At 38.5% G+C, this 20,373-nt stretch overlaps 6 protein-coding genes and 1 non-coding gene across 9 annotated transcripts in view; 3 read left to right on the forward strand and 4 right to left on the reverse strand.

Annotated features, from left to right (window-relative positions):
- LOC101298654 (probable LRR receptor-like serine/threonine-protein kinase At1g51880-like) overlaps positions 1–1,378 on the forward strand; it is a 15,532-nt gene extending 14,154 nt beyond the window's left edge. The window contains exons 7-8 of the mRNA XM_004307581.1: positions 216–408; positions 522–1,378. Of these exons, the coding sequence (XP_004307629.1) occupies positions 216–408; positions 522–1,008 (680 nt within the window). The 3' untranslated portion in view covers positions 1,009–1,378. The remainder of the gene's footprint in view (positions 1–215; positions 409–521) is intronic.
- A 222-nt stretch (positions 1,379–1,600) lies between these two features.
- On the reverse strand, positions 1,601–5,344 carry LOC101299528. Its single transcript, XM_004307584.1, has 5 exons — positions 4,771–5,344; positions 4,500–4,620; positions 3,766–3,880; positions 2,254–3,273; positions 1,601–2,160 (listed from the first exon to the last, which is right to left on the reverse strand). The coding sequence occupies exons 1-5, from the start codon at positions 4,955–4,957 to the stop codon at positions 1,903–1,905; spliced, it is 1,701 nt and encodes a 566-aa protein (XP_004307632.1). The 5' UTR covers positions 4,958–5,344; the 3' UTR covers positions 1,601–1,902.
- A 909-nt stretch (positions 5,345–6,253) lies between these two features.
- Positions 6,254–9,549, forward strand: LOC101299816 (arginyl-tRNA--protein transferase 1-like). 2 transcript variants are annotated; one of them, XM_004307586.1, is made up of 6 exons: positions 6,254–6,552; positions 6,748–6,786; positions 6,908–7,058; positions 7,322–8,434; positions 8,645–8,930; positions 9,087–9,544. In XM_004307586.1, exons 1-6 carry the CDS (start codon positions 6,399–6,401, stop codon positions 9,201–9,203), a joined length of 1,860 nt encoding a protein of 619 aa, XP_004307634.1. In that variant the 5' UTR covers positions 6,254–6,398; the 3' UTR covers positions 9,204–9,544. The 2 variants fall into 2 exon arrangements, with proteins under 2 accessions (XP_004307634.1, XP_004307633.1); XM_004307585.1 differs by having other exon boundaries at positions 8,645–9,549.
- Positions 9,550–9,797: 248 nt separating this feature from the next.
- LOC101300288 (protein yippee-like) lies at positions 9,798–12,642 on the reverse strand. 2 transcript variants are annotated; one of them, XM_004307587.1, is made up of 6 exons: positions 12,574–12,642; positions 12,257–12,461; positions 10,976–11,019; positions 10,564–10,672; positions 10,424–10,479; positions 9,798–10,330 (listed from the first exon to the last, which is right to left on the reverse strand). In XM_004307587.1, exons 2-6 carry the CDS (start codon positions 12,350–12,352, stop codon positions 10,246–10,248), a joined length of 390 nt encoding a protein of 129 aa, XP_004307635.1. In that variant the 5' UTR covers positions 12,353–12,461; positions 12,574–12,642; the 3' UTR covers positions 9,798–10,245. The 2 variants fall into 2 exon arrangements, with proteins under 2 accessions (XP_004307635.1, XP_004307636.1); XM_004307588.1 differs by having other exon boundaries at positions 12,257–12,383; positions 12,574–12,616.
- A 1,391-nt stretch (positions 12,643–14,033) lies between these two features.
- LOC101300760 (chlorophyll a-b binding protein CP29.3, chloroplastic-like) lies at positions 14,034–16,043 on the reverse strand. Its single transcript, XM_004307589.1, has 2 exons — positions 15,306–16,043; positions 14,034–14,513 (listed from the first exon to the last, which is right to left on the reverse strand). Exons 1-2 carry the CDS (start codon positions 15,807–15,809, stop codon positions 14,193–14,195), a joined length of 825 nt encoding a protein of 274 aa, XP_004307637.1. The 5' UTR covers positions 15,810–16,043; the 3' UTR covers positions 14,034–14,192.
- A 904-nt stretch (positions 16,044–16,947) lies between these two features.
- On the forward strand, positions 16,948–19,763 carry LOC101301045 (high mobility group B protein 1-like). Its single transcript, XM_004307590.1, has 8 exons — positions 16,948–17,128; positions 17,547–17,637; positions 17,728–17,856; positions 17,943–18,000; positions 18,104–18,148; positions 18,560–18,640; positions 18,725–18,805; positions 19,495–19,763. Exons 2-8 carry the CDS (start codon positions 17,567–17,569, stop codon positions 19,534–19,536), a joined length of 507 nt encoding a protein of 168 aa, XP_004307638.1. The 5' UTR covers positions 16,948–17,128; positions 17,547–17,566; the 3' UTR covers positions 19,537–19,763.
- Positions 19,764–19,819: 56 nt separating this feature from the next.
- On the reverse strand, positions 19,820–19,891 carry TRNAP-UGG. The gene has a single exon. It is a non-coding gene; the product is annotated as a tRNA-Pro (tRNA).
- Positions 19,892–20,373: the final 482 nt, after the last annotated feature.

Below are 20,373 nucleotides of genomic sequence, written 5' to 3' on the forward strand. Positions count from 1 at the left end.
TACNGGAAACATTTTGACTTGGAAGGAGAGACTTCATATCGCAGTGGATGCAGCACAAGGTATACAATAGCTGAGATATAAGAACAATATATATGTGAAATGGATTGTTCCTTTGGTCTTCCTATATATTTCCTAAATCATGATTGAGTTGCAATATGATGTACATTAGTACCTGACATCGATTAGGCTTTTAAAAGGCAGATAATATTTTGCAGGACTGGATTATCTACATAATGGTTGCAAGCCTCCCATAATCCACAGAGATATAAAGACCTCCAATATATTGTTAACTGAAAAGATGCAAGCCAAGATATGTGATTTTGGTGTTTCCAAACTTCTTTCAACTGAAACCGCCACTCATACCATGACAGATCACGTCAGAGGAACTAGAGGATACTTTGATCCTGAGTAAGTTAGTAAAGACATACATAAGTTACTTAGCATTACTGAAAGATAAATTGCTGATAGATAAGCATAACTTACATTCTTCGGTTTTCTTCTTTTCATGTCATTATGTTCAGATACTACACCACAGGAAAGCTGAACAAAAAGAGTGATATATACAGCTTTGGTATTGTGTTGCTAGAACTAATCACGGGCAGAACAGCAATAATAGAAGATGTAGAACCCGAACCTGTTCACATATGTCAATGGGTGAGGCCTATGTTTCAGAGAAGAGATATTGAAAGTATATTGGATTCAAGGATACAAGCAGGGACTTACAACGTTTCCTCTGCTTGGAAGGCGGTAGAAATCGCCATGGAATGTGTGTCATCAACAGCTTTCGAAAGACCAGATATCAATGTTGTGTATAAGGAACTGAAGGAATGTTTTGAAATTGAGGTTCCACCTGAAATAGCAAAGGTTCCAGAGGTTGATGAAGAGAGTGATGATTGCAGTACTAATTCAAGTGTTTCTTTTCACATGGCGTCCCACGCTGAGTCTGAAAGCTTCTTAGTTCATATGAAGTCACACATTGAGTCTGAAACTGAAAGGCATACGTGTTAGTTATTATTTTGTTTTGAAATCAACATGTTAGTTATTCTTGCACTGTTAAAACAAGATTGGAATTATACGGGGGCGGAAACTAATTGGACTATTTCTACAAATCTAGTAGAACATTGCTCCGATTTAAACTGTTCGTGGGTTCCTGGATTGCAAGAGTATATTATTACCTCTGGTGGATCCAGAAGTATGTCTTAAATTAAGTTCTTGCAACTGAAGTGGCACTCGTATTTCAACTTATGCAAAGGAACATTTTGGGTACCTTGATGCTGTAAACTGCAGGTTATAAAAACTGATGAAGATTTTCAACGTTCGCGATTATTTCAGGATCAATGACTTCTGATAAACAGTTGCACAGATCAATGAGAGCGTTGTTGATACGAGTTCGAGCAGCTCAGCTCGTGGAAGAAAGAGCTGCAACACAAAAATGCTAGATAGATAATTCATTGTCAAAAGTTTGGTAATCGATTAATTCATAGTGGGTCGTCCATCTATGTAATGCAACTAGATATTGAAAAGGCTTCCATAGTTTGAAGAAAGTAGTCGTTCAGAAATCAGAAGTAACAAATACTGGAGACAACAGAACAATAACAGGCAGCAGTAAAACCTCTGGTTTTCAATAACACGGTTGAACTTTTCAATACATCTATCCGCAGAAAATGAACCCAGAAAGACTGTTAGGCACATGAACTAGATTCCCTAAATATTACAAATGTCATGAATTACATCCCTGCCAACATTTCCAGTAAAATTTACATCAAGCATAGAGGCACAATTCTGGTCAGGTCTCAGGAAATTGGCTTTCTTTCATTTGATTATCTAGATGATGATTAGAACCCAAATTAAGAATGATAGATTAGGGATGCACGTTTTGTGAGATTGTAAGCCTCGAAGCCATCACCTACCTTGCACACCGGCAGGAGATCGACCACCTCTCTCACTGCCAATATCATCTTCTACTCCACTCACGTCTAAACAAAGGCCATTGTTGTTTACACTGACTTCAGAGCTAGCATTACTGCTGGTGGCAAGAGGAGAATCTGAAACACTAACCGTTCTGCTTCGTGCAGGCCCTGATCTCACACTGTACATAGAGGATGCAGGAATATTTGTCATCAACGGCCGCAAATTACCAGGAATGGTTCGCCTTATATCCTGCAATCAAAAGTTAAATCAAATATTAATATTACTGGGTTTCAACTGATTCTGGGATGGACATCAAATCATAAACAGGAAAAGAATGATTACCATGTGACGTATAGCCATATCAAGGGATTTCTTTGAGAGTGTTCTACCAAAGCCTGAACTGTCTGGGGATGAAGATGACTTCCCAGAGTTACCATGAGGTGATTGTTTGTCATCATGCTTGGGGGGAGCCAGTTTCCGCATATTTATTACCCTCTCAACCATTTTTGTTCCCATTAAAACAGGGCTCACATTGTCATTAACTTTAGAACGCCCACGACTGAATGCAGGAACAGAGCTCCCACTAATATGAGTACTGCCATTGGGAGCCCTTCCTCTTGAAGGAGAGCATGATTGCCGTCTTGGTCTTCCAGGAGGACTGGGCTCAATGGAAGAAGATCTAGAGCTGGGTGCTCCAGGTCTACCTCTAGAAGCTGAAAGTGGTCTATCAGGAAGTGTTGTCCTTAGATTTGGTGGAGCGTCCATTGAGAATCCAGGCATTTCCGAGGGCTTCCATGGTCTAGATTTCACAGTCGGGGATGCGCCACGTGATGGCACCGGATTTCTTGTTGCTGCAGGTACTGGCTTTGAAACTGAAGGAGAGGGCTTTGATGTAGGAGCTGACATACTAGGTGAATTGGATGGCATGGACGGTTGACGAGTTGGTGTTGATGCTCTAGATACAGATTTCGGTGGGGGCACGGTGGACCTGCCAGTTGGTGTTGACGATCTTGCTGTAGACCTTGACGGTGTAGAGGATCTTGAGGGAATTGTAGATTTAGTTGCCGGAACTGTGGATTTGGTTCCAGGGATTGTGGATTTAGTTGTAGAAACTGTGGGCTTAGCTGCCGAAACTGTGGACTTGGTTAATGATGCTCGAGAAGTAGGTGTTGAAGATCTTGAAGGTTTAGGAGCTGAAGTCACTGTGGGGCGTCCAGTTGGTGTGGCAGGTCTTGATCCTGGACCCCCAGATGATGAGGGCCTCCGGATACCAGAACTTGAAGAATTCAACCCGGGGGAAGAAGCTGATTGTTTAGACACTAAGTTGCTCCTAGCACCAGGCTCTGGCTGGGGGTTTGCTAGCTATGACCACAAGTAAGAAATGACTTAGCAACAATAGATGAATCTTGAGCACAACTATAACTAAAAAAACCTAAACTGAAAATTACCGTGAAATCCACAATTACTTCAGACATAATATTGTTATTTCAAGAGATTTCAACATTTTTAGCTAAACAGTAGCAAAACCTTCTCAAATCAAGTAAAATTTTCAAACGCAATTTATAAGCTGAGCAATGTGATTGCAGCTTGGGCAGATGCGAAAGAGTTCAATAGTTCAGACACTCATGTAACCGCCAATCAGGCTTTGCAATGAACAAGTTTTGACCTTTTCTGCTTCCTATTGCATATTTTTTAGGATTAATAAATGCCAAGCGTATTAATTACTTGAAAGTTAAAAAGGAGAGTCAAAACCAAATCCATATGAAACGGCTACTCCTATCACATAGAGATGCATATACTCCAACCACTCCAGATTAAGAATTACTACCCAGCTCATAATAAGGAAGTGCTTACTCTAGATTTGAGTGCAGTTGGACGAGCCTTTGGAGTTCCAAGCTGACTCATCATGGTCTTATGTGATTCCATTTCCAATGAAGGGAAAAGAGGAGTCCCAGGCGGAGTTAAAAGCCTGCAGCAAGGGGGGAAAAATCATATAATGATCTCAGTTAAAGCAGAACATAATATATAATAAGACCCAACTTCAAAAGCCAATTGCCACCTCTGCTAAAGTCTGATCCTAATATGCTCTTAAGAACAAAATAACACATGTTTCCATGAACTGTGGACAGCATTCCTTTCTCAGGAGTTCATATCCCCAGCACTAGCATACTTATGGAAATTTAAGCAGTGGTAAAGATATATGGTCTGAGAGGCAAAACAAAAGGAAAGGCCAGCACGTTTTAGCCACCTTGAAAATCACCGACACCCACTTTAAGCATGTAACATCTATAAAAAGTTGGACCTTGTCTAGAAAATTTAGAATCCAAACTATTTCAAACGGCAGACAGAATTGGGGCACAACTCCAATAATTGATATCGTAAGCCTCCGGTAAACACTACATACTATGCATAGACATATCAGAATCGTAATCACATAAACAACCTCATATATGAAACTTAAATAGCCTGCCAATATTCTCACTCTGAACCAAAAAATTACTCATAGTAGCTCCCCTATTATCTATCAAAACCCTCTCAGCTAAAAAACAACTTTTACAGAGAAAATGTAATCTATACTACCACATTACCAATCATAGTCATTCTTATCATTCTCCGAATTGAGAAACTCATCAGTTCCACTCTTGCGTGTGGGGGGCGCCGGCGTCGATGAGGATATATTAAAAATGGGAGAAGTTCCGGGTTTTGCCCCTGCAAATGTCGAAACAACCACACTATTCAACCCACATTTCCAAAACAATTCAAGCCAAGTATAACACCAATACAGCACCAGTTCAAGAACTAAATTTGAAATCCTACATTTCACTCCGAAATCCAAAAAAATTAAGAATTCAAATGTACCTAAAGGCGCATCGAACTCTTCAGAAGTGTTGAGAAGAAGATCGTTCCTCTCCTTCTCCCTCTTCTTCATCTCTAGAAACAACGCCAGCTCTTCTTCCTTCTCCTTCCTCATCGAGGCCCTGAGCTGCTGCCTCTGCTTCATCACCGCCTGCATTTGCGACTCCTGAGCCCTAAAACTCCGATTCATATCTCCGACGACCAAAACTCCACCAAATCCAACAATAAATAACTAAATAAAAACTTAAACAAATCCTAAACCCTAACACCTAATCTCCAACCACCGCTCCACCAATAACAATCCCTCTCAAACCAAAACGTCCTCTCGCCGTTACCGAAAACCCTAAGCACCGAATCTCACCGGCGTTAGATCTGAAACCTGAGCCAATCAAACTCGCCGGCGACGAATTGGCGAGCTCGCTTCACTATCTTCCAATGGCTTAAGCTGAGAGAGGTTAGGGTTTGGAGAGTGCTCAGCTGTAACGGACAGCCATTGTTGACGAACGAAGCTCAGTTTTGCTGGAGGTCGAAGACGATGGAGGCTGAGCTCGGAGGATGTGACGTCATTGGTGCGAAGCTGAGCTTGAAGTTGACAGAGAAGAAGAAGCGGAGGTTGGAAGATCGGAGATTTCAGAGAGTAGAGTGAGGGGGGAAGAGGAGGAGTGGCAGTGAGTGGTAAATAAGTGGGGATTTGGGGTGTGAAATTGGGAAAGTGATATGAAGGTGCAGGGTAGAGGTCGGGTCGTTTCTCTCACTTAAAGCCAACGTTTTCAGGTTGGGGGTTTTGGTGGGTGGATAATCACGATATTGCCCTCTTTTTTAATTTATTTCCTTTTTGTTTTTTGAATTTTGAAAAGAGTGTATTTGCATTTCAGCCCCTGTATTCTTGTGTATTTTTCTGTAGAGGGCTTCAAAGATTTTCTTCCACCATATGTTTTTTTTTTCCCTTTTTTACCAAGAAAATCTTTAAAAAAAAACTTTTATAAACAAACTATTACAGATGACAAGAAATCAAAAACCGAAAGGGTTCAACGAAAGTTTTCACATTTGAAGCTTTCACATGCCAAAACACATTCATAGAAAACATCATTTATTTTCGTATGTGTGAAACTCATTGTAAAAGTGTGTTAGCTTTCTTGTTGTCTCTTGCTCCATTTAAGTAAGGGTTGTAAAATTTACATACCCGAAATTGAAATCCACACACATTTTTTTTTTTGGTAACTTAAATTTTATTTTTTAGTGACTTAAACTTTGTCTTTTTGTGATTGTGTTAACTAAAAAAAAAAAAAGATACGTGAATTTAAATTTGAGGTGTGTGGATTTCATATCCCTAGTAGTTGGTCAGTTTTGTTCGATTTTCTTTATTAAGACATATAGCCCACAGTTTTAACTAAAACAATGAGCGACATAAACGTTTCGGCAAAAGGCATTTTTATTTCTTTTTTCCTATTAGCCCAAAATAATCAAAACAAACTGAAACCCGGAGCCGGTCAGATCAGTAGACTAGAGACTAACGAGAGAGGGTCGCACGATTGGTATCATGCTACAGCACGACGTCGTTTTATAGCTAAAACCTCATCGCCGATGCAGAAGAACCACACCTCGAGCTGAGATTCGGAAATTCTTCAGAAATGGCAGGGAAGATGAAGAGGAGCGAGGCCAGCAGTAGCAGCCGGAGCAGCAACAGTAACCACCACAGAGCCGAAAGCGTGGTCGTCGATTACGGCAAGAACAAAAGCACCTGCGGCTATTGCAGATCCAAAGCTCGCACCAGTATCTCTCACGGTTCGTCCCTCCACTCATCGAAGTTTCCAGTTCGTTTTCGCTTCGCAATTTGGTTGATTGCTGATTATAACCGTTTTCAATAGTTGCGAAAGAATTATGAATCGAAATTAGTTATAAAATTGTGCAATTAGTTACAGAATTGCGCAGTTTGATTGCTGATCGGTGTTTAAATCGTTGAATTTTTGGTTTTGGCAGGTTTGTGGGCACATAGCGTTACGATTAATGACTATCAAGGTTGGTTTTGTTGGCATGTTTTTGTGTTAGTGTAGCGGTGTAGATTATGAAAGAGTGTTATGATACAAGTTTAATCTTTTATTTTTTATTTTTTTTTGGCTGTTGTTTTGATGTTTGCTAGATCTTCTTGACCGGGGATGGAGAAGATCTGGTTGTTTTCTTTACAAGCCGGAGATGGAAAGAACGTGCTGCCCTGCGTATACTATTCGTTTGAAAGCTGGTGATTTTGTTCATTCGAAGGAGCAGCTTCGGGTGTCTAGAAGAATGCAGAGGTATGTTGAGCCTGTTTTCGGTGAGTTTAATATGATGCATTAGTTGCTTAACTGATTCGAAGGTTAGAATCTTATAATTTTGTACCTTGTATAAAGAAAATGTGAGATGATGCAAAGTTACTAGCTTTTGAGTGGTTATCTTATAGTTATTACAACTACTTTCAAGTTTCAGTGAGATCAATTCCCTGTCGTTGAATACCATATTAAGTTACAGGAAGACATGTATATCTTCTAAAATAAACTTTTTGGTTTTCTATCCCTAGGTTTTTAGATGGTGCCTTGGAATGTAAACAGCCAGTGGAGCCAAATGCTTCCAAGGATACACATGGCCAGAACCACCTTGGAGTTTCAATCTCAGCTCCCAAAAACAGTGGAGAGAAAGATGGGGAAGAAAAAATTTTGAATTACTTATCAGATCAAGTTGATAAGGCAGTTCATTCATGCTTAGACAGTGGGGAGTTTCGTGCCATTCAATGTCCAAAAGCTTCTGTTAAAAAGGTTTTACAAGCCAAAAGAAAGCTATTAGCTGCTGGGTCTGAAGATCTCTTATACTCCAGCAATATTGCATTTCAACTAGCGGCTGCTATGAGACAGTGTGTAACGGATAAGAAGGAAGCCCACCAGGGGAGAGAATTGGGACACATTGCAGAGGAAAATGGGTCGTCTCCAAAACTCATTGCTGAAAAGCTAGAAAGTTCATTAAATCAGTTGGGGAACACTTCTGGTCTATCAGTAAGGGCCTGCAACGGACACTTAAACTTTTATTCTGTCACAAAACCTGCTTCATCAGATGGAAGTGCTCATGTTGTTAGCAACTTCAAAGGCACTGCCAGGTCAGAAAGTAAAGGCAGCAGTTTGAAAAATAACTCTGAATATACTCAGGTGAAGAGGCGGAGGCTTGAGATTCGTCTTAAAAGGGCCAGCTTTGATTCAGAAGAGTATGCCTTATATAAAAGATATCAAATGATGGTGCACAATGATACCCCTGACCATGTTACAGAAGCCTCATATAAGAAGTTCTTAGTTGATACTCCCTTAATATATGTTCCCCCAACTAATGATGGTACAGTTCCCCCATGCGGCTTTGGCTCTTTCCATCAGCAATATGTAATTGATGGCAAACTTGTTGCAGTTGGTGTTATAGACATTCTCCCTAAATGTTTGTCCAGTAAATATTTATTCTGGGACCCAGACTTTGCGTTCCTTTCACTAGGGAAGTATTCAGCCCTGCAAGAAATAAATTGGGTGAAAGAGAATCAACTCCATTGTCCTACTCTTCAATATTATTATCTTGGTTACTACATCCACTCCTGCAGTAAGATGAGATATAAGGCAGCGTATCGCCCGTCTGAGCTACTGTGTCCTCTTCGTTACCGGTAAGTGTCACTTTGCATCTAAGTTTGATTTTGAAAGCCTCTTATTACCTTGGTTTGAGGTGGCTTTATCAGAAGCCATTCCATTTCAATTTTTGTCAGTTCTCTATCAATATTTCTGATAAATATATAGGTTGATCTGATCAGCTTCAGTTTTGCTAGTACTCTGACATTAAAAGTTTTTGTGGCTGACAAGCTGGAATTTTTATCCAGGTGGGTTCCTTTTGATATATCCAAGCATTTGCTTGACAGAAACAAGTATGCTGTTTTATCGGATTGTACCGTCTCACAAGATAGGGACTCCTCATCACTTCATGCTTCTGAAGATGTCATGGAAATACAATACGATGACAATGACCAAGACAGTGAGTTTATGTATGATGAAGGGATGATTGAGCCTGAATTTGAAAGCTCTGACAATGAACCACATCTGGCATATGAAAATAAAGATGCTGGTAATGTTTTAATCGGGTTGAAGGAATCTCGGGTGAGATTCAAGGTATGTATCCTCAAACTATCCTATTCAGTATCATACTATGTGTCAAAGCTTCAGATCCTTCATTTCAATCTACTTAAATCTCCCCTCAAAATCAACCCCTTTCAGTTTCTTGACTTTGTGGTTTCATTTACTGACATTGGGTTTTTTCTGCTGGAGGATATAAAGCAAGCTTTTGGTCCCACGGAACGAAGTTACTTGGAATCCCAGTTGAGTAGATACACAGAAGTTGTAGGTGAAGAGCTCGCTGGACGAATGGTTTATTCAATCGATTGATTTGCCTTTGACAGCATTCATCAGAAAATGAAAGATTTATGAATTGCAATTGGAAGTGAATATCGTGGCCTATCCCCAAGTCACTATCCGATCATTTTAGCCGGGGATAGAAGTAAGAGCTAGCATACACATTCCTGACACCCAGATTCATCTTGCAGTTTGATTGTTTCTTGATGTTCAAGTTTCTGTTCCAACTGATTCGGTATCTGGTTGAAAATTACATATTTGCTAGGTACATGATAGTTTTTGTAAATTTGTCAGAGTTGTTAAAATAGAGTTGCTTTGTTGTTGCGACAAATTATTCATCATTTGCAGAAAGCCGACTCCTTGACTCTTCTTACATTTCAAAATTTTCTCATGTGTCTATCTCTTTCATAACAATTGAAGTCGGGTGACTATAGACACCAGTTATCTGTTGAAAGAATTGGACCTGCTACCTAAGTTGGTCTCTTTCAGAAATTTTATAGCAACTGGGTCATAATTGATCATTGTATATTACTAAATTAGAGTGTAAACGACAAACCAAAAGGAAAAATGAAGAAAAGAATATAAAGGAGAAAATGGTGGGTGGTTCTCCTTTTTTTGTTCTTTTTTGTTTTTAACACAAAAAGTGGTAAATTGATTTTCAGGGTGGGTCCCGTTGGGTTTCGACACTTTGATGTTTGATGTCATCAAATTGTATTTCCCGCCAGATTTTATGGAATAATTTTCAGAATTAAGGCTTGTTTTATTTTTTTCCCTTGGTTTTTAACATTTGATGTATGAAACTCCAGGGACTGAGACGGGCCAAAAACAAAAGGCCCTTAGGAAGGCAGCAACACCCATCAAATTCAGAAGACAAACATTAAGAACAGTGATGATCAAAGTTGAACACAAACTGAATCACAATTAACAATCAAATGTTGAACAATGATGTTATCGAAGGCAAATGCAGAGAATTTACCGAAAATGACAGATTCGACTGTTTGATATTTTACATGATTGACAAAGAACAATGAGATTTGGAGAATGTACAGTTGAATATGGAAGTCTTGAGTGTTAATCAAGCGTCATCTGCATCGCTGCTGCCGATATGCCCTCCATGACTGACCCAATAATTGTTTCCTTCCGGACCAGATATCTTCACCCTGCTCAAGCACGAAACTCATAACCTATTCTACGAAATCAAATTAGATTAGAAATCAAAAGTTTCATCCTCCACTAGTCTACTGGTTACTGACCGCTCAAGGACGGATTTTCCTTCCTTGTACTTCTGGCTCTTGTCATGAGCAGTCTCCTAAAAGAACCCATCAAAAGTTCAAAATAAATAACAGAGGAGAAGAAATGTACACAAGTCATGATTCATGCTTTCTAGTCTTACATATTTCCACCCCACTATTGATCCACACCCAACACAGAATATGTCAGCGACTGTGTGCAGCCCTGTCATCATCGCTCTCTCTTCAGTCTCCCCACAAGTTACATTCACTCTGTAAACATGAATGGAGATGATAATCACATATCTAAAAGCAACCAAGTGCAAGCAGATAACTGACTAATAGTTTTTGAGTGAGTGATGCTGTTTTTGCTCCCACTGATTATAGTAGATTATCCTATATCTGATTCTTATAAGAACCGACTCCAGCTACCCCATATATTAATTCACATCTCTGCTGTGTTTACATAACTTAACAGACTAAAATGACAAATAAGACAATGAGACCAATGCTTGAGGCTATTTGGTGTCACCATCACACACGGAAAAGGCTCCCAAAAGATCAGGAAAAACTTACACTTTACCGAAGAGATAAGCCTTCCCATGCCTGCTCTGGAAAGACTGAATGAAACACAAGCAAAACATGTCGTCAGAACATGTGTTTCTACTGAAACTAAACTACCAAGAAACATTTCTTGGACACTTTAAGAGAAAAGTTCACTATCAATGACACAACTGCATCAAAGAAGAATCTAAACAGGCCTTACTAGTTCTGAATTAATATCAAAGTATAAGCTAATAATCACCATTAGTTAACTAAATATTAAATATGGCAGAGTTACACCACTTCTGATTTGAATGTACTTAAGAGCCATATCAGACTACAGAAGTACACCCATTCATGAAAAAAATGGTCCAATAACTAGTTGTGTTCATTTTTTATTCCGTCTGAATCTAGACGTGTTGATTGGACAGAACTACTTTCAAACTATCAACATGCCAGAACCAAACACTATGAGCTTCTTGCTAGGAAGCTTGAGAAGCTAACTAGACCTGTAGAACTGATAACACACTCGAAAGAAACAAATCATCAAAATATGGTAGTTTCATGCTACTTGATCACAGCCTTTAAATATGCCTAATACACAACTGCAAACACCATTTCACATATGACATATGACATATTACATAGTACTGTGAAATATCCCAAGTTTTTAACAACGCTATCTCATAAGCCATCAAGCCCTTTCTCAGTAAAGAATGGTTGAGGATTCTCTAATTTCTCCCTGCTATCCTCTTCAGTAAGACCATATTCAAGTTCTTTGCGAAATCCAACCCCAAAGAAAGATAAGTAAATGCAGCATTATGGTGGCAGTGAATTTAAACTCCATGGACGATATAGGATCCCAATACATTTTAGACATCTAGATTTGACCAAAACACAACTCGACCATGAACTAATATGCAAAACAAAATCACTCATCTAGCACCTAGATTCTAGTCATTCCACACAAACTTGAAGAGAATAAGCAAACTTATAAAAGCATTTAAGCTCCTACCAACCATCTAAGCACCATCAGAGACCACATGGGAATCAACTACCACTCTAATAAAGATTAACCTTCTATCAAGTTGGAAAACCAAAAATACAAAAGCTTGCAAAAGAACATTGATCTGCAATCACAAAAGCAGATTAACTGATCCATTTGATCCATAATTCCAGAAAACTAACAGCATGTATATAATCCAACTAGAAAACCAAAACCAAACACAGATCATCAATACCCAACTCAAATTTCAAGAGATTATCACAGAAAGATGAACAAAAAAGATTGAGTCTTTGATTGATCAAAACAACCTTGGAAACTATGTCTTCACTCAGAGCAAGATGGGTCCGGCAGTGCTTGCAGCTATAGATCTTCCCCTCAAGACTCAGCACAAACAGCCTTCCCATACCTCCACTCTCAACCCAAAAAAGCTAAATACTTTGGAGCCAAGATGAAGATTCAGACAAAGGGTCGTCGTTAAAATCCAAGAAAACCCAAAACAGATGGATATTATTTCTGTACTTGTCAATAAAGAGATGGGAGCAATATCATGAAGAAGATGAATCTGGTGGGGAACAAGAAATGGAGAAAAACAAAGGGAATAGAGAATTAGTGTCTTTATTATTACCTTTGATTTTTCTGTTAGTTCTGGTATTGGAGTCTGCAGTTGCAAGAAATGTGGACCGAGAAGCAATCGCATTTAGTAAGTATATCACTTTCTCTATGTTAAAAGGTGGAACCTGACAAGACGTGTATACTACGGTATTTTTTGCCAATTTTACTCACTTTTTAAAATCTTTCGATCAAGTTTGTCTTCCAAGTTCCTAGTTTATACTTGTATGCATATACCCAATGTTCACTTCTGATCTCCAGAGATTTTGGTGTTGGATTGAACAATTATATCACCTCTTATCGTGTCTTAAATTTTAATTTCAGCATATAATTCTAAATTAAAATGTAATAAAAGTGAAATTCACACACCTTAATTTGTAACTCGTTTTTTTTTTCTTTAGCTCTCATAAAAAGATAAAATTTAAGCTAGTAAAGATAAAATTTATGTTACCAAAACGTAGAGTATGAATTGTAAAATGAGAAACGTGAATTTCACACCCCAAATTTTATTGGTTTGAACTATTTGATGTTTATCAACGAGAGCACCATCTAAAAGTCATATTTTTATTAATGGCGATTATGAGTTGAGGTTTTGGACAACAAGATTCATATGCTTAATTAGATGTAAAACTTGATCTTTATTTGTGTTTTCTGAAACAATTCCTACCATTTGCTTATTACAAATGGAATTATGTGCATTTTGGTTAGGTGATGCTTGTGGTATATGCTCACAGACCAACTGAATGAGATGCATGTTGCCATGTTTCCAAAGACGTCACTGATCTTGATGGGTTCCTTTGGAAACTGATATGCTCAATTGCTCATGATTATTTTTGAAGTTTTTAATTTATTTTGGTAATGTAACATCCAGCTCTTTTAAAAGAAGCTTGTGTAGACCTCTCAAAGTCTTTCTGGACATGACAAATTACAATACGATACCTACCCAAGATTTGACCTGTACATAGAGACTTTCTCAATTGTACATAATTGAGTTTTCTAGCAAAATTCCAAGGCTAGTGGAAGCAAATTTGGACACCTTGTCCATTAAACTATCTGCTATGATTGGGAAGGAGGAGTGGGTGAGATGAATTCTAAAGATGTTTTAGGCAAGCTAGCTCCCACTAAATTTGCAAAGCAATGTTAAATTGAGAAATGACCAAATCCTAACAAATTGTTTTACATGTCTATGACTGGAATGAGCATTATTGGACTTGGAGGTGATGGAGGGAAGTGTCTCGTCTCTTTCTGCAAATTCCTCAACCTATAAGTCCTCAAGTTCTTCAACCTAGCCAGCTATTAGTCAAATGCTCATCCATTTGGTAGTGTCATTATCTAATTACATAATGTGCATTATTGTCCTGCTTCTTTTTCTCAACTGTGCATAGATTATGAACTAATTAAGGTGAATAGTATAGATTAAGGCCATAAGTAATACATATACATGGCAAGAAGCCAAGAACATAAGTTGGCAAGACTGATGAGTAAATGTAGCAGTATATTACACAGAGAAACATACACATAGCAATTGATTAAGAATGTGCATATACAAAATGAGATATATCTGTATAAGTGAAGGACTTAGATAAAGGGAGAGAAATGAATGAACTCATAAGCTAGATTGGTAATGTGAAATGGTTATTTGTTAAAGGTAGCTATAAAAGCGATGGGTCCTTTTCCTGTCACAGCAGCTTGAATACCAAAAATCAGGAAAACTACCATAGCCAGACGAGCATGCTTGATCTCAGCCAGTTGAAGTCTTTCCTTCTCTTCCGGATCGGCGGCCAAACCCAACGGATCAAAGAACTTGCCGCCGGGGTATAGCCTCATCTCGGGGTCGAGTTCTGCATTCCTTTGGAACTCGATGTACCCTAGAACCAGCACCTCGATCCATATCAAGGTCGAAATGGAAAATGGAAGTGGAAGGCCGAGGTAGGATGATCCTTCAACCAGTTCAACCTACCATGTTTGAAACAAAATGAAACAACTTAACATCTTACACACAAAATTTCTACCATACTAATCCATATGAAGTGAGAACAAATTAGATTAAATTGAATTTGTCATGGTCTGCCTATCATTTTCATCACATTCATGATCGTAGGGACGCCCTTATAAGCTCAAGAGGGGTGAGGACCATCATGGAGTTGATGTTTTCTTGTATGGATAACAAGAAGACACGATGATTTAAAAGCCGTGATAGGTATTTCATCCCATACACGTACAAGATACAAGATACGATTCATGTCACATAAACCAGTTATGGACAAATTAAGGTTGATTATTCCTGCACACTGCTTCTTCGATCATCGCAATTTTGTTATCCTATTTGCTACCGAAGGCTATTCTCCCAGATATATATGTAAAATGCTTTCATTTTCAATCTCGGAAGATATCAGAAATTTGAACGTATACTTTAGATTTATCCTACAATTGATGAGTAATATCTACAAACTAGTCATTAGTGTGTATGAATTACATGCATGTGCATAAATTAATAATATCATGAGAAGGAATGTTTATCAGTTTATATCTAGAACAAATAAACTTTGATGTAAGAAAAAAAAAATACCTTAGCAACATTGGATGCATAGTGAAGCTCACATATACAATTGCATCTTTGAATTAACCTAATTTTATCAAACAAAATTAAGATGCTTTGGAGTAATATTGCTAAATAAGAAACGATGATTTCCAATTCTTCAAAAAATTAGAAACTTTTTACCATGAAGCAATTAACTTTTACGTTACCTTTCCGGCGTCTTGCCATGCAACACCGGTGAGACCCTCAACAGCAAGAGCCCCAAGAGCTCCCAGCATTGCCCACCTCCCATGAATCAGCTCGCACTCTCTGAACCTCTGCAGCCCAAAAACCTCCGTGTACGGCTGCAACGGAGTCGGGTTGAGATCAGAAGCTTCGATCCTGGTCCCGATCACATCACCAGCCAAGTTCTTGGCCAGGTTCTGGTCCAACCCGTCGTAGTCATACTGCAAGTACTCCACCGGCTTCCCTAACCCCAATGGATCAAACCCGCGGTCCCCGACGTACGAACCGTCGAGCCATTCGGGCGGTTGCGCGCCGGGGAACCACACGAGCCGGTCGGTATCCGGCTTCTTGGGAGCCTTCTTTGGCGGTGGTGGCGGTGACTTCTTGCCGAAGCTAAAGAGAGCCTGGAACTTTCCAAAGCTAGGGCTAGGGTTTTGGAGTTGAGCTCCAAAGAAATGTGAAGTGACGGCAGCTGTGGTGGTGGCCATAGGCTGGTCTGAGCAGTGAGGTGTGGGTGGGACTGTTAAGTAGAGGGAGAGTGAGATGGTTAATTATATATGTAAAAAGAGGGAAGAGGGTGAGGAATAGATTCTAAGAAAAGGATGTGAGAGGTGAATATATTGTGGACCTTACAATGTTTGGCTTGCCTTATCTGTTGGATGCTTGCTTGAAACTTTTTTTTCTCCTCACATTGCTTGAAGGGATATGAAATGGTGGTGTGTGATTCTGGAAGGGTACCTTGTATGGTAATTTGCAATGTGGTTCCTTCTTAGGTCCTGTGTGATTGTGGCAACGATCATAACCACGTATGAAATATGAATGCTTTGTTTCATATGCTTTGACATTCGACAGAGATATTTCATGTAAATCTTTGTAGCACAAAAACTTCATGTATGAGCTCAAAAGTGTTAGCTAAGTTACTATGAACTCTTAATGTACAATACACAATCAAACTCCAAACTTGGAAGTTAGAATGGAACGGAAAAATAGGTATACACACACTTGCTGTTATAATTAAGCAAAAGAAGATGAGAAAAACAAGAGCTAGCTAGACTAGTTTCACTCGACTGACTCGAGTACAATGCTGGTCAACAGTTCGAAAAGATTGGCCCAACACCGAGTACGTCAACAACTGCGATTAGCCCAAATTCAATTAAATGGGCTTAGCTGCATTCATCTGTTAGTTTGAGAAGAAGAGATGTCTTCAATTATCTGTCACCAGACCAATCTATTTCTTTGTAAGGTTGGTCGAACGACTTAGTATTTATTTTTATATTGAACATTAAAGTCTCAATTTCCACTGAACTGTGGCAAAAGTGTGTCTACGTGAAGAGGATTAGATTAGTCTACCCATATTGAGATACCCTTATAAAACTCAGTCTGAACACTAACTAGATGAGTGTATTACTAACTCACTACTGTAATCGAGTGAGCAAACCCTAACGAAAAATAAATAGAAAGTCTCAACACTTTGAATGTGTCTACTTTGTCACCCAAAAAAACATTTTGGACTGTTGTTTTGCTGAGGACCAATCAGAAGGCACTGTCTGAGGTGGGTGTATGTATGAATGGCTTTGATCCCCTACATGGTCAACCACCTCAATAGTTCCAAAAAGTCTCCAGGTGTCATCTACTATACCTTCCACAAATATCTCCTTTGCATCTATCCCCTCTAACCTGATCACCTCCCACACAAATGTCTTTACCTTTCTGCTTTGTCTTTAGCACCTTGCTTTAACTTGCTTTCCTCTACTCTCTTCTCTTCTGTTCTCTTCTCTTCTGCTTTCTTTTCTCTGCAAAACAAGAGGTATGTGATTCTTCTTCTAGGTTTTCAATTTTGAATATTTGTTCTCTAGAATTTACTATTTTCTTGAGCTTTGACTATGTGGATGACTTGCCTGTACAATTCATTTCCTTTTTGTCAATATTGACCATCTGGGTGCATGATCAAGTTGTTCTGTTTTGTTTTATCTGGGTATGAACTCTGTTTGACAAAAGTACAGAAAGTTTTAGTCTTTGATCAATAGTACTAGTATAACTTGCTGGACTAATTATCACCAATTGTTAGAGTTAAGGGTTAGAATTTGATGTTGATATAGGATGTTTCTACAGCTTTGATCACTCATATAATCTGATAAAGCCAATGATTAGGATTTTGTCAATTGTTACTAAATATAGCTCTTGTTGGACTTGGCAGTGATTAAATTGAATTGTTTTGTGTTCAGCTAGTAATTAAGAAACAACAATGAAGGCTGCCAAAGGCAAAGGAACTGTGAAGAAGGATAAGAAAGAAGTATTGAAGCCCGTTGACGACAGGCAATTCTTTGAACCCAAATTTGACTTTATGTTCATAACTTTTTGGAGTGGAAGTTGGTGGTGTCATTCTATTTTTTTTCTTCAATTCAGAAAGGTGGGAAAGCGAAAGTCAGTGGCTGAGGTTAACAAGAGCAGTGGGAAATTGGCCAAGAACTCAAAATCGGCCAAAAAGGACCCTAACAAACCAAAAAAGCCTGCTAGTGCTTTTTTTGTTTTTCTGTAAGTACTTCCGTATTTATTTGTTAGATAACACGTCATCTATAGAGCCATTAATAAGATGCTAGCTCTTTTAAATGGTAATGCAGTGAAGAGTTCAGAATAACTTACAAGCAAGAGCACCCGAATGTGAAAGCTGTGTCAGCTGTAAGCAGCTATCTTACTTTGTTTACCATTTAGCAGAAAGTGTTGTCATTTGGTTTCTGGAGTTGGATATTGATGTGATTACTGGTGGTTGCTTTGACTGAAGGTGGGGAAAGCTGGAGGAGCAAAGTGGAAATCTATGTCTGCCGCGGTAAGTACTATATAATATCATATAGGAGTAACCTGAAAAATTTTCATGACTTACAAAGTTTGATGTGTGTACTTGTCACTATCATCATGTAATGAGCCATTCATAGTTGGTACTTTCCATTTGGCGTTACATGAGGAGTGCCCTCGAGGCTTGAATGGGAATTTGAAGTTGTCATCTTGGATTATTACCAAGTTTGAAACCTAGCAGACTATTAAGTACTTAAAACTCAAGAGACTGAAGAGTGTGTACTGTGTAGTGCAAAGGATATATATATATATATATATATATATATATATATATATCTTAGTATCTCAAGTTCAGTTATCTTTCTGTTGATTCCTCCTTGCTCTTATTAGATGTGTGGTGTTTTGCATCTCTTTTCTAATTGATCTCTGTACTTGTTGTTGACAGGAAAAAGCTCCATATGAAGCTAAAGCAGCTAAAAGGAAAACAGAGTATGAAAAGCTTATGAATGCCTACAACAATAAACAGGTAAATTGATCTGTACCAGTACTGGAAAAGGCCCTTCATGGTTTCTCTATCTTTGCTTTCCTGACTCACTCACTTCTCTATCAGGAGGATACGGATGGTGATGATGATGAAGAACCTGAGAAACCAAAAGCCAGTGTGACTCATGAAGATGAGGAGAGTGGGGAGGTAATCCTCAATGCTATGACTTATTGTTTTACTACTGCAAGTCCGCGTACTAGATTGATTTTTAATATTTTTCTTATCTTGTATGCATTATGGTATTTTAAAATATTTGTTTATCATTTCATGTTCCTCGAGAGTTTCCGTCAATTCAACTCTTGGTTTAGTCAAATGTATGAACTGTTATTATTCTTACCAACATGTTAGGCAATCCAATTCTACATTTATTGTAGTTCTCGTATAAGAAACTTTATGCTTGTATAATGTCCAGATCAAGTGCTTTCACAATATTTATGATTTCATTCTTGCTTTTGTAAGTGCTCCAACAAAGTAACAATTCAAGAACTTGGAAATGAGTGTTTCACTGTTACCATTTTTAGTTAGTGGTGCTGGATTAAAGAATCCATTTTGGGGGTTTTCTTTCTTTTCTTTTTCATCTAGGAAAAAGTTAAACCCTCATGATTCCTTGCAGTATCAAGAAATCTAATATTAGAGGAAGGGTTGGATTGTTGGTGGTCTAAATATAGAAATTGAATGTGTACTTTTTGACTGCCATGAATCCGTAAACTGTTTATGGTAGACTTAATTTGCTGAGATAGTTCAATCATATTCCAACTGGAATGCAGTTCTCTATATTCCTTGTCTAAGTGCTTGCTATGTTCATCCTTACCATAGAATGAGTTTTCCAATTGTAGGAAGATGATGAAGACGATGATGATGAGGATGATGAAGATTGAAGCTAGCTGCTGTGTCCCATTAATATCAAGCCCAAAAGTTGGGACTTTCTGTTCTACTGTCACACCTTTTCACTTATCACATCTTTCACTGATGTTAAAATATGGTATTTTATTTGAGAGTAAAGCATTAATTCCATTAAAAATGTAAGCCTTGAAGCTTCTAAGTAGGCTTGTTGTTAGCTTACATCTATGAGTTTGTATATATCCTGTTTATTGTGTGTTCATTTGCTCTCTGTCTCGTTACATTATTCTTGTCTTTGCTAGCAAGAGAGCCAAAAAGAAGGGGGCATTCCGAGAATCGAACTCGGGACCTCTCGCACCCAAAGCGAGAATCATACCACTAGACCAAATGCCCTCTACAGAAAGTGTATAAAGACTATGATATAAAACATAACGTTGAACATGCCCACCGAAGATCAAGCACAATCTAGATGAACTTAAAATATTGAACTTTGACTTCCTGAGCAACAAACATTTTGTTCAGGATGAGCTGGGCCTTGGAACGATGATAAAATTTTGCAGGGAAGGCTTTGGAAAGATTGGCCCAACCCAATCAAGGTTGGATCTTCGTGGCAAACCTAAGCATACAAGAACCCTCAAAATCTCCATCTTCCTCTATAAGATCTAGTCAAAGTTGTGAAGGGGGAAATGAAGTGTGGGAGTTACAACTATAGATCATAACTTCAATCCTCCTTCATGTAACAAAAGATATATCTCTCTTTTACGGTTTTACCGTATCAGTATCTAAGATATTTAAAACTTAGAGAAGTACTGGATCCGATCGTGATCATATCCACGTATAAAAGAACCTTAGGGTTTGCTTCTGCATCCTCAAAC

Source organism: Fragaria vesca, linkage group LG7 (assembly GCF_000184155.1).
Source record: "Fragaria vesca subsp. vesca linkage group LG7, FraVesHawaii_1.0, whole genome shotgun sequence".
Classification (NCBI taxonomy): domain Eukaryota; kingdom Viridiplantae; phylum Streptophyta; class Magnoliopsida; order Rosales; family Rosaceae; genus Fragaria; species Fragaria vesca.